The following is a 13,074-nucleotide window of genomic DNA, read 5'->3' on the forward strand; positions in this document are numbered from 1 at the left end:
CACTGCGCATGCGCAGAAGGCGGCCGAGCGCACGTGTCCGGCGGCCGCGCAGGGCGCATGCGCGTCAGGACCTCACCCCCCCCGCGCGCGTCGCGTTTCGCGCCACGTGATTCCTCGTGGGGGCGTGGCTTCTGTGGCGGCGCATGCGCACTGGGAGGGCGGGGGCCGGTGCCGGCGCTGTACGGTGGCCGAGGAGGGTCCGACCTCCCCGCGCGCGGCTCTTTGTCAGGCGGCTCGGCACGGAGGTGGGTCGGGAGGGGTAACCGGGACCCGTGGTGAGCCTGGGGGCTCCCTCAGAACCTGCTGGGGGCTCTTGGGCCCTCTCGGGGATGGCCTTGCAGCGAGCCCGGGGGGCTGGGCCTGGCTGGGCCTGATGCAAGGGGGTTACAGGGGGGTGGAAGGGGGTGCAAGGGGATGCGGGGGGATCCAAGGGGTGCAAGGGAATGTAGGGGGATCCAAGGGATGCAAGGGGATGCAAGGGGTTGCAGAGGATGCAGGGGGATCCAAGGGATGCAAGGGGATCCAAGGGGATGCAGAGGGATCCAAGGGGATGCAGGGGGATCCAAGGGGATGCAGGGGGATCCAAGGGGATGCAGAGGATGCAGGGGGATCCACGGGGATCCAAGGGAATGCAGGGAGATCCAAGGGATGCAGGGAGATCCAAGGGGATGCAGGGAGATCCAAGGGGATGCAGGGGGATCCAAGGGATGCAAGGGGTTGCAGGGGATCCAAGGGGTTGCAGAGGATGCAGAGGGATCGAAGGGGATGCAGGGGGATCGAAGGGATGCAAGGGGATCCAAGGGTTGCAGGGGGATCCAAGGGGATGCAGGGGGATGCAGAGGATGCAGGGGGATCCACGGGGATCCAAGGGAATGCAGGGGGATCCAAGGGAATGCAGGGAGATCCAAGGGGATGCAAGGGGTTGCAGGGGATCCGAGGGAATGCAGGGGGATCCAAGGGGATGCAGGGGGATCCAAGGGGATGCAGGGGGATCCAAGGGGATGCAGGGGATGCAGCAGACCTCACTGTGGGAGCAGGGATGGAGCCGGGCCCAGGGGCTCCGTCTGCGTCTTGCCCTCGAGTGTCTGGGGGGTCTCAGGGCAGGTGGATCCGCACCCTGCGTGGGGCAGCGAGAGCCCTGTAATGGTGACACCCATGGCAGCAGCGGCTTCCCCATCCAAATCTTGTGCTTCTGGAACTCCTCCTTCCTTCTTCTAATTGCTATAATTCTACTTGTTAAAAAGTACCTCCAAAAACCCGGAAAGCCAACCCATGAATGTCCCTTTAACTACACAATTTTGGTCTCAAGGTCTGTGCTTTTCTTTTAAGGAACAAATAACTTCCTTTATTTTTGATAGAAATGAGAAAGTTGATTAGAAGGTTTGATTAAAATCAGAAGGACTTGTACCAAAATTAGTTGTGGACTATCTTAATGACAGGACGAGGACACGGCTTATCCTGTTTGAGTAAAATGGGGTCGAAACAGATTGCGCAGGAAACGTTTGATGAAGCAGTGCAAGAAAACATTATCGAGTTTGAAATGGATCCTGAAGAGGCAGTGAGAGAAGCTGTGCAGCAGTTTGAGTCCCAAGGTATTATTGCAAATCCATCTGCTTTTGCAGGCCAGGTTATTATGGACTGAGGTTTTAAATGTCTTAAATATTAAGAGAGCCAGCATGCAAAGATTTATCGACCGGTGCTGAAAAGAAGCCTTTGTGAAGTGGAACACAGCCACTATTAATGCTAACCTCGTTTCGTGGAGTAATTATGACTGAAAAACTGCTTTGAGTGAAGCTGCAGGGTGCAATTTGGTCCATGAAATTAGGCTCTCTTTTTTTTTTTTTTAAATCCCAGCTGACATTTAGCTGGAATTGATGCTTTGTTCCCAAATGTATTTGACCGTCATAGTCAGAACTTTAGCAACATTTCAGCGTCTTTGTGCATTGATCCATGCTTGATTTTAAGTTTATTTTTGTTCACTGTGGTTAACTTGACAAATTTTACCCAGGCTCCTGTGACTAATATTAATCTTGGTTTTGTTTTTCCCTTTAGGTGTTGACCTCAGCAACATTGTGAAAGCCGTGCGGCAGCCGGCCTCGGAGAACGGCCAACAGCAAAAACATGCAATTTTGCTGGTAGGAGCACAAATTGATGTTGTTGTTTAAGAACTAGGGTATAGAATAGTTTAATAGACTAGGAAAAGTGAAATATACCATCTACGTCTGCCTCTCCTGTTTCTTTGTGAGCTCTTCAACACACAGTTAATCCCATCTATTCTCCAAACTAAGAATAATGTAAATGTTCAAACTGTTCAGTGGAAGTGCCAGGTGCCAGAATCCCCTGCCCAGGAAACGCAGAGACTGCTGCTCATAATTTAGAAGCAGATTCTTTGTTATCAGGTAAACTCAAACCGCAGAAGGGCTTTAATGAAGGAAATACAGGTAAATGGAGCAGTAGCTATTATTTAACCCTGCTGAGGGCAGGTGAAAAGATTGAATAAAGCCCCTCACCAGCCAGAGTATAAAAGCGCTCGTGCACATTGCTGATGCGTATGGAATGTTCTAGTTGGACCCAGTTCACCTTCTGCTGGTTGGACTGGGGTACAGTGAAGGCAGGAGTACAGAGCAACCCGCTTTCCTCCACAGGTCCTGTGTGTGAAGGCAAAATGCTGCTCTTAAGAGACAGCAGTTTCTTAGATACATCAAACTAGTTTTAAATTTAACAGACGACTGCTGTTATCAATTAACACATTTGACTGACTAGAAAGAACCGTTCTTGTTCCTTTGGACTGAAAAGTAACTCTTGTTCTCTTCTGTAGACTTTAGATTCCCTTGGGAGAGCTGTTGCTGATGCTGATCTTGCTGAGATGGCCAAGCAGCTGGTGGTCTTCGCCGATCAGTGCAAAGAGCAGCTGGCTTTCCGCTACCTGGCTGGGCAGAACGGCGCCTATTCCGTGGTGTTCTCTGCCTGCCAGTTGGCTTCAGGAGACAGAGATTTAATGCTGAAAGCCTTCCATACTCTGTCTGCCGTAACTGATGGGCAGCCAGACCTACTCGACTCCGCTGGCCAGGATCTACTGCTACAAACTCTGAAAGAATACAGAGAGGATGCGGAGATGACGCTGGCTGGGATCCACTGCATCCGCCACGCCTGTCTGAAACACGAGCAGAACCGTCAGGACTTTGTGAAAGGTGGAGTTCTCCCGCTTCTGACCGGAGCAATAATCCAGCACGGAGACAGCGCCGACGTCGTCCGAACAGCCTCCTCGGCACTCAGGATCATGACGTTTGATGACGACATCCGTGTGCCCTTTGGCCATGCTCATGATCATGCAAAAATGATTGTGTTGGAGAACGATGGGCTAAGAGTCCTGATTGAGGCTGCAAAAGGTAAAATTAACCCTATTTAATTAGGACTGTTGATCCTAATTTTGAATCATCTGTGCCCTCTTGTCTGGAAAGTGTGCTTTGTCATAACTTGAAGCTCCCCAGAGGTGATTCAGGAGTTTACTGCTAAAATTATGTTTAATTCCTTTGATGAAATGTGCCTTTAGGGAGAAAAATAACATGACAGCTCCCGAGGCTATCAGCAGCATGAAGGTGACAGTTATCAGAGCTGTTTGTCAGTCGGGTAGGAAGTATTTTACAGCCCCTTGTAGGTTTTCAGGCACATTTTCCCTTCTGACGTGTTGCGTTCTTTCCAAGAAAACATTCTGTCTCTGTCTAGATACAGAATGGACAGGATGTTGTTGTGCTGGTTTAATATATAAAGTGAAACACACTGTTTACGCTCATTTTTTAAAGAAGGAAAGTAAAACGCTTTGATTCTGCAGCCCCCCTCCTCGCTCCTGGTCACTCCATTCATCCTCTCTTCTCTGCAGCATTCACAGATAACTCCAGTGTTCTCAGTGAACTCTGTGCCACCCTTTCTCGCCTCTCTGTCAGGAATGAATTCTGTCAAGAAATTGTGGACCTCGGCGGCTTAAGCTTTATGGTGGCTCTCCTGGCGGACTGCATCGACCACCCGGTGAGCGATACAGAGTGTACCGGGCAGCAGAGGTAACGTAACAGGGCCTGCTTTTCATTTTAAAGTCCTGGCTGTGAATGGGCCTTAGACTCTGCAGTATTTGAAGTGCAATTAGGGTTAAGACCCAACCGTTGATGCCTATTTACAGCCTTATACACAGAACTAGGTTACAGGTGCTCTGTCAGGTAAGAATGCGGTGATTCTGAACCCCTCGTTGATGGTTACGTCCTTCCCTCCACACCCCAGAAGCAGAACACTGCTCCCAGAAAAGCTGAGCTGCTGGTTTTCTACCATTCTGGCTAGAAGAGGTTCAAGAGGAGTTGGATGCTCCAGTCCCAGAGGACTGAGATTTGATTCTTTAAGCTTCTTTGAAAACCTCTGCTGAACTAACAAGGTGTCTGAGTGACTGAGGGTAGCGTTGCTGTCCAGAACTGGGAATGACAACTGTTGGAATGGAGTTGCTGGGGGGCGTTCTGGCTCACTTTCCAAAGCCTGTAAAGCTATTCCTGCAGCTTTCTAAGCTGTTTTCTTTTTTTGATGAGCGCAGGATGTGGTGAAGCAAGTGCTGAGCGCCATCCGAGCGGTTGCAGGTAATGATGACGTGAAAGATGCCATCGTTGATGCTGGGGCAACGGACCTCATCGTGCTCGCTATCAGCCACCACCTCGCCAACCCCCAGGTACGCAGGGTTGGTGGGTTCTCTTGGTCCTGAACCAGATGGATACTGGATATGGCATTTTCTGTCTCTGGGAAGTAAAGCCTGGTTTCCGTGCCAGAGAAGCAGAGTGTTTCAGTGAAAGAAACATAAAAAAAAAATATATATATATTTTAAAAGTTGCCAAAAGAAACTCCAAACACTTTTTTTCCTCAAAGAAACATGTTCAGCCAACAATGTCTCTTCCCCTTTGCCTTGCAGATCTGCGAGCAAGGTTGTGCTGCCTTGTGCATGTTGGCTTTGCGCAAGCCTGAGAACTGTAGTGTCATCATGGAAGGCGGAGGGGCGCTGGCGGCTCTTCAGGCCATGAAAGCACACCCACGGGAAGTGGCCGTGCAGGTATTTGCCTCGGAGAGCTTGATTATTTATTCAGGATTGGTGTTGGCTGTGTTCGCTGCTTCCCTGGGGCTTTGTCCTTTACAGATATCAAAAAGTTCTGAGTAGGCTGGCAATGCAGAGCTTCCAGCATCTATCACCCTGATGAGATCGGTACAAAGTTTAATCTGGATTTCAGAGCTGAATCCAGGTTCTAGCAACTGTGGAATGCCAAGCTTCTCTTCCAGGCATTACCTCTCTCCTTGAAAGAACAGGATGAGGATAGGCTCTTTCAGTCTCAGCCTGTGCTATGGTATTATCTGTCCTATGAGAGACATTGCTATCCAGAGCTGAATAAAACACCTGCACGGCAAGAAGTTAGCTCCTAGTCTCTTGTGCAAGCCTCAGTAGGTTTGGGGTCTACTTCTGTGCTCTCCAGAATATAAAAATACTATAGGAAATATTTCCTGAGAGAGTAGTTTAAGCTCAGTGCTGGGGAAGGTGCCTGGAATAGGATACAAGGGGGTGGAAAGGTGAGTCTGCTGTAAGTGGAGACTTCTGTCGTGGTGTTGGTGTTGCCTGGCTGGTGGTTGAGATTTGCTGGCATTCTGACAGAAGCAGGAGGTTTTGTTGTATAAGCTTCGCTGTGAAATAGCAGCCATGCTTTTGTCCATGGATTTATTCTTCCAGGAAAGAGTTTGTTGCTGTCTACAGCATCTCACATTTGATTGCCCAGAAAAGGTTCTTTAGTTGGAGCTGGATCTGTTCCACGTGTGCCAGCATCCTACATGGATGGTTTTTCCCTACAAAATATGCTGATATCTCTCCTCCTTTTCTCCTCAGAAACAGGCTTGCATGCTGATCCGCAACCTGGTCTCCCGGAGCCGGGACTTTTCTCAGCCCATTTTAGAGATGGGAGCTGAGAACCTGATAACAGAAGCTCGTGCGACGCACAGGGACTGCGATGACGTGGCCAAAGCTGCACTGAGGGATCTGGGCTGCAAAGTGGAGCTCCGGGAGCTGTGGACAGGTCAGAAGGGAAGCCTGGCTCAGTGAATCCTCACCCCACTGGGCAGCGGAGCTTGGAAACATCGATGTACGGGAATTCTCAAGGGGAAAACAAAGTGGCATGGATTCATTTGCAGTTATGTTGAACTGGAATATCTGAAGCTAATGCCTGGCTTATGAGGCTGCAGTGAACTTTTTATTGGGAGCTACAGCTGAAACGGCTTTATGCATTCGCAGGCTGCAAATCAGCTCCATGTAGTAATCATTCCCGAATCATCTAATGCCTGAAGATGATCTGCTCCCCCCCTGTTGTTGTGTGTGTAACTTGTGTACAGAACAGGGCCGCCCCCGTGTGCTCTGTTCTGTACAGTGAGAGCAGAAGTGGATCTTTCCTGGTAGGAGTTTGGTATGGATTGTGACAGCTGGTTCCGATTTCCTCCTCTGCTCTCTGCTGACGGAGGCTGGAGCCTGATCTGGTAATGGGATGGGCAAGGAGGAATCCTGTCATTTGTGAATGTGTTCTGTCCTGTTGTACTAACTGTTATTTTACTGCTTACCACGTTCTGTGTTGCTTCTTTCTTTTGGATTTTCGACCAACGTAATGTTTTAAGCAAATAAGGATTTTGGATGGTATGGCCCAAAGCGACCTACCTTATGATGTTGCCGTCTGCATCCAGGAGGAAAGTTCACGTTCTCTTTTGTGACGTGAGCAAATCAGGGAGAGGTAGCGAGGATGGGAGTTTCAAAGCAGGGACAAACTGGTAGTGGTGCCACACAGCAGGAATCCAGCACTGGGGAGGCCGGCCAGGCTTTGGCTCATTCTGTCTTAGCAGGGTGGCACTTCCCTGAATCCGAGGGTGCTGTAATTGTGATGAAGAGGCCATGCTGCTCGTGGACTGAAGGCAGCTGAGGTCCTGGGGGCAAAACAGGAGAGGTGAAACATCTAGAAAGGTGCTGAAGTCTTAGCTAAAGGCTTTTGTGTTCCCCCAGCCAAATGGTTTCTGATCTTTGCTGAGCTGTGTTGTTCCCAGCCCTTGCTCTGGGCACTGAACCTTCCTCCTGCGCTGCTGCTGACGCTGTACTCGAGTGGATATTTTCTAAAATGATATTCTCTGTGGAAATGTTGACCCTATAAAACATAAAAACGTGCAAGGGTGGCTGGCTCTTCATGGAGCCTTTCTGAGGTGGGAAAACAAAGGTGGTGGAAATGCCTTGGTGTCGTTTGTGGGTGAAGCCTCCTGCAGCCCTGCGTCAGCGGACAGCAAAGATCACTGTGTTCTTCGAAGGCTTCTGACCCTGGGGAGCGTTTACGTGAGGAGAGGCTGCCTGGATGTGTTCCTGCTGCTCAGTGCGTTTGTGAGCTGCTCAACCCTTCGCTGAAGGGGCAGAGCGGGCAAGAAGAGCGGCCGAGGAGCCCTGGGGTGCTCAGTCCCGTGGGTGCCTGCGATGGAAAGCGAGCCTGGGGGCTCTGATGCAGCCTGCTGGGGGATCGGGGTGGGCGAGGTGCAGCACCCAACCTCGACGCGGTGCTGAGCGAGGATCAAACTTGGCCTTGGAAAGTTTGGATTGATTTCCTTTCTGCTTTAAACAAACATGGGTGTCATGCTGTGCTGCTTCTAGCCTCCGTCTCTGGTTTAATCATCGAATCCTGGAATGGGTTGGGTTGGAAGGGGCCTCCAAGCCCATCCAGTCCCACCCCTGCCATGGGCAGGGACACCTCCCACTGGCTCAGGGGCTCCAAGCCCCATCCAACCTGGCCTTGAACCCCTCCAGGGATGGGGCAGCGGAAAGAAGGTGTCGGTCCCGGGAGGAAGGGGCTTATCGGGGGGAAGGGACCGATCCGGGGGGCAGGGGCTGGGTAGGGCACACGGTTCGGGGCTCAGACACCGCGCGCTGCCCGGGGGGTGAAGCAGCTGGAGCCGGGACTGCGCCCACTGTGCTCCTGCCCCGCGCTCATTGGCTGCTGCCCGTGCCTGTCAGCTTTAGCCCCGCCCACCCCGCCTCCTCCCCGCGCTGATTGGCTGTCGCGCCTTCCCCGCGCGGAGGCCACGCCCCCTCCTCACTCTCATTGGCTGCGGCGCCGCCTCCTCGCGCGGCGATTGGTCGCCTGTCAGCGTTGGCCCCGCCCCCCGAGGCGCCGCGGGGAGGAAGGGGGAGGCGGGGGGGGGGGCGCTGGCGGCCGCGGGGAGCGAGCGGCGGAGGCGGCGGCGGCGGCGAGCGGAGCCGGTGAGTGCGGGCCGGACCGGGGCCCAGAGCCGCGGCCTCCCCAGACTTGCAGCCCCCTCTGCCCCCCTGCTCTCCCTGGTCTGCCTCACTGCTCTCCCTCACTGCCCCCCTGCTCTCCCTGGCCTGCCACCCTACTCTCCCTCATCACCTCCCTCATTCTCTCCCTCATCCTCTCCCTCATCCTCCCCCCTGCTCTCCCTCATCCTCCTCCCCTGCTCTCCCTCACTGCCCCCCCCGCCCCCCTGCTCTCCCTCATCTTCCCCCCCCGCCCCCCTGCTCTCCCTCATCTTCCCCCCCTGCCCCCCCTGCTCTCCCTCATCTTTCCCCCCCTGCTCTCCCTCATCTTTCCCCCCCTGCTCTCCCTCATCTTCCCCCCCTGCCCCCCCTGCTCTCCCTCATCTTCCCCCCCTGCCCCCCTGCTCTCCCTCACTGCCCCCCCTGCCTCCCTGCTCTCCCTCATCCTCCTCCCCTGCTCTCCTTCATCGTCCCCCCCTGCCCCCTGCTCTCCCTCACCTGCTCCCCCTCACCTGCCCCCCCAGCCCCCCTGCTCCCCCTCACCTGGCCCCCCCCGCCCCCCTGCTCCCCCTCACCTGGCCCCCTCTGCCCTATTCCCTGTCTTACCTGGCCCCCCGCCACCTCCCCAGCGCTGCCGGCCTTCCCTGCCCCACTGCCCCCACTGTCTGCCCTCCCTGCCCCACATCCAGCCTTCCCTGCTCCCCTGCCCTCTCTTTCTGCGTTCCCTGCCCGCCTGCCCAGCCCTGCCTGCCCTCCCTGTCCTGCTCTCTGCCCCGCTGCCTGCCTTACCTGCTCGCCCTCCCGTCCTGCCACCTCCCCAGCCCTGCCCTCCCACCTTGCCCATCTCCTACCTGTCCAGCCTGTCTCTGTTCAGAGGTGGGAGCCTGGGGTCTGTGCCAACTGCTTTGGGCTCCTCTTTCCTTCCAAGTCTTCCATGGGGTGAGTGCGCGTCTCCAGATGAGTGTGTAGATGCGAGATGTGACTTTTTTTTATTGTTTTTTAAGTTGACATGAACCTGAGGATAAGGTGAGCTTGTGTTTCGCTGCTGAAGGGTCGATGCCAGAGAGCGTGGGATCTGTTAAAATGCAGATCTCTTGATGTCTTGTGAGGAGCGGACCTGGGGCTCTTTGGCCTGGAGAAGAGGATTCTGATGGGAGACCTCATCGCTTTCTGCAGCTTGGAAGGAGGGTGTAGTGAGGTGGGGGTCAGGCTCTGCTCCCGAGTAACAAGGGATAATGAGAGGAAATGGCCTCAATTTGCACTGGGAAGGCTCAAATTGGATATTCCGAAAAATTCCTTCGCTGCAAGGATTCTCTGGCACTGGCAGAGGCTGCCCGGGGTGGTGGTGGAGTCACTGTCCCTGGAGGTGTTCAAAAACCATGCAAATGTGGCACTTACGCACATGGTTCAGTGGTGGAATTGGTTTACTCGATGATCATAAAGATCTTTTCCAAGCCAAATGATTCTCTGCTTCAGTCAGACTTCAGTGGAAGCAAAAAGTTGCAGAGCAGTGATGGCTTCCCTGCTTCAGGCGTGGAAATGGAAGCTGCATCTCAGATTTAATTTAAATTCTAACGTCAAAAGACAGACAGAAAATGCTGGAAGTGGTTGTGCAGGGTTAATCAGCGCTGTTCCACCTTCGGTGCCGCGTGACTCTCCATACCGCAGGCCTAGCAGTTGGTGCTGCAGTTGCTTTGTTGACCTTAAACCTGTGCTCCCCTGGAGTCTGGAGGAGTTGCAGATGTCTTTGAGTTTGTTGGCTGTGTTTTTTCCTGTTGGCTGCTAATTTAGCAAACTGCCTGGAGTGGGTTTGGAGTCTGCCGGCACTTGGCTCTTTATTTGTGTCGGGCTCTTATGCTTCACGGTCTAACGGCGAAGCTTTTTCTGGAGGTTGTGTGCTCCTCCGATGTTTTCCCTGTGGTTTGGTGGATTTAGAGTGTTTTGAAAACATTCTGGGTTTTAAATGACTCTGGTTTGGGAAGGGGCTGGTTGTAATAGAACAGGAGAGATGCCTGTGGGCGTTGGAAAACAGCTGAGGGAAGAGAGACCATACTAAGGGGACCAGAGGGCTGGTGTCATCACACCAGCAACCGGGGCTGGGGGGGAATGTGTTTGAAAATAATCCTGTTATTTAGGTCTAAAACACCAAGTAACTGAGCATCTTCGCGTCCTTCTAGAGCTGTGGATACCCAACGCTTGTTTTCTTTTCCCCCAGCAAATCCATGCCATCGTTTAGGACCTCTGAGCTGCCACAGAGAGGGGACAGGGCTGGCCTCTGTGTTGGATTTCAACCCTGGTGATGGCTTCAGGCAGGGGAATTCTGGCTCTTGATAGAACAGCAATGTGAGTCAGGAGCTGCAATAACTCCTTTTTGCTCAACCTGCAGCTGTAGCCGGTGTACGGGGTGGGCAGTTCCCGTGTCTGGTGGGTTAAACTTCCCTTCAAGAGGTTGTATAAAACCTAAGGTGAGCACAGGCACAGCCTCAGTGTGTGGTTACCTGGGGAAGCAGGGCTTGGTACAGGTTGGACAGGTTTGCAGGTAGAAAAAAAAAGCTTAGGAACCAGGAAAAGTATTCTCCTAGTAACTCTGCTGTCTCAATCTCCCCTCTTCCAGTTGAAAATCGTTCCCCCTCATCCTCTCCCTGCCCTCCCTGATCCAGAGCCCCTCCCGAGCTTTCCTGGAGCCCTTTTCAGCACTGGAAGCTGCTCTAAGGTCTCCCCAGAACCTTCTCTTCTCCAGGCTGAAGAACCCCACCTCTCTCAGCCTGTCCTGGTACAGGAGGTGCTCCAGCCCTCAGATCATTTTCACGGCCCTCTCCTAGGCTCGCTCCAACAGCTCCGTGTCGCGTTGGGTAATCAGGACCGATTGAAATCTGCCGTGCTTTGGCCGGGCAGAGCTGATGCTGAACTTGGCAGCAACTTCTGTCCAACACGAGTGAGTGCGAGAGCAGGGTGGTAGCTCCACGTGGGAAGCGTTGCCGTTAGGAAATGTCACCTGCTTGGCACCACGCTTGTGGTCGTTCTGCTTGAAGATTTTAGTTCTTTATTTTCCTTCTTTTTTTTTTTTTTTTTGCATAAACAATTTAAACTGCTGGGGTTTGAGAGCAGAGATTGCAATTACCCGTTATTGTGTTGAAATAGTTCCTGGCAAAGATTGCTGGTGTATTGACTGGGGGTTGCTGGCGTTCCAAATAATCTCAGTTTCAATTAGAAACCAAATCCTCTCGGCTGGGATCTGTCACTTTGGGACCTCGTGTGGTGACATCAAGTGAATATATCCCGGGTCCGGTGGATGGAGAGCTCGCATTCGCATGGGCCTGCTGACCGAGAGCTCACGTATAATATCTTATAGTTATTTCTTTATGACGTTGCCTCTGAGAAATTATTTTTGAGAGGAGTATTCAAGCTGGGAGGATGCTTGGGGGTTTGTGTGTGTGGCTGGTTGCCTGTTTTTCTGCTGAAGGAAGGTTGTTGCTGTCTGCGTGGGTTCAGCAGCGGGGCCCTGCGATTCCATCCCCTTGTGTAACTGCCCCGTTCTCCCTCAGATAAAGCTGTTATCTGCCCTGCAGATAAGAACTGCTCGTCGTTTTTTGGCTGTGAGAAGCGTAGTCGAGGTGTTCCCAGCAACAGCCGCCTTGTAGCAGCTGAAGAATGAGGCGCTGTTTTTCCTTGCCAAGTTTTCCTCTGTTCTGTGGCTCCTGCCTGCCTTCCAAGCTCAGTTCAAAACGCTCCTGGGCTCCTCTGAATAATGCAGCTGGCTTTGGTTGCAGAGGTTCAGATTTAACCGTTTCTCAGTGTTCAGCTTAATTTACGTCAGATAATCTGAGACCATGCAGAGGATTTGTGTCTTTATCCTGGCTTTTACTGGCGGCCTTGAGTTGTGTTTGGCTGGGGGAGGCAGGAGGAGCCTTTATTTTGTACTTTGAAGCTAAGAAAGCATGTGAAAAAAAAAAAAAAGGAAACTCTTCCAGATATTGTAATTTACTGAGTCTTTTAGTGAGTGATTCTCTAAAACCATGCTAACGGTTTCTGTACAGGTTTTTAAAGGGAGAAAGGCAATGGACTATTCATAGCTGATGTTTTGGGCTCGGATTTGGATGTGACTGTAAGATGGATGGGACTGAGGAGAGCCGAGTCTGCAGGGCATCTCTCTTTTATTTTTAATGGCTTAATCAAACTGGAGGGCAAAGATAGACCTGGAGGGGCCATCGAATTCTCGTTCACCCCCCTGTGCTGAGGGTTCCAGCCCTTTTTTCTGCGATGCAGTTGCTTCAAGAGTGAATTGCAGGCTGATTCAAGAGTGAATCTCAGCTCTTACGACTTCGCTCTCTGTCAGGCTCGATTGCTCAGTTTAACAGTGACAATGCAAGGAGACCTAATTGAGCGACTTCCCTGGGTACCGTTTAACTTCAGCCTGGGAAATGTGTGAAGATTTCTGCAGGAACTCTCTTGCTTTTCTATTTTTTTTTCCTAATTTAATTATAGGCTTTCATTAGTGATGTTAACAACATGATGATACAAGAAGAATTAGGAACTGAGTAGCTGTCGAGTCACAAGTCGTGCGGGGAGCTGATGCTTCTGAATGGAGTTCTATGAGTTACTTTACCTGAATGAAATGGGAATTCTGCCCCAAAGGTGAACTGAGCCTTCACCCCAGTGGGCTGGCTGGGCTTTGGGGTCCCTTCCGACCCAAGCATCCTATGATTCTATGAAGTTCCGTCTACCCATCTCACACTCACAGAGCTTTTTGTGGGCACTGAGTCGTAGCT

At 52.2% G+C, this 13,074-nt stretch overlaps 1 protein-coding gene across 1 annotated transcript; it reads left to right on the forward strand.

Annotated features, from left to right (window-relative positions):
- The first annotated feature begins 173 nt into the window (after positions 1-173).
- On the forward strand, positions 174-6,623 carry ARMC6 (armadillo repeat containing 6). The gene is made up of 8 exons (XM_069877893.1): positions 174-245; positions 1,440-1,592; positions 2,053-2,135; positions 2,819-3,389; positions 3,881-4,026; positions 4,574-4,705; positions 4,943-5,080; positions 5,900-6,623. Exons 2-8 carry the CDS (start codon positions 1,472-1,474, stop codon positions 6,110-6,112), a joined length of 1,404 nt encoding a protein of 467 aa, XP_069733994.1. The 5' UTR covers positions 174-245; positions 1,440-1,471; the 3' UTR covers positions 6,113-6,623.
- The last annotated feature ends 6,451 nt before the right edge of the window (positions 6,624-13,074 follow it).

The sequence above is a fragment of the Phaenicophaeus curvirostris genome, chromosome 28 (assembly GCF_032191515.1).
Source record: "Phaenicophaeus curvirostris isolate KB17595 chromosome 28, BPBGC_Pcur_1.0, whole genome shotgun sequence".
NCBI classification, from domain to species: domain Eukaryota; kingdom Metazoa; phylum Chordata; class Aves; order Cuculiformes; family Cuculidae; genus Phaenicophaeus; species Phaenicophaeus curvirostris.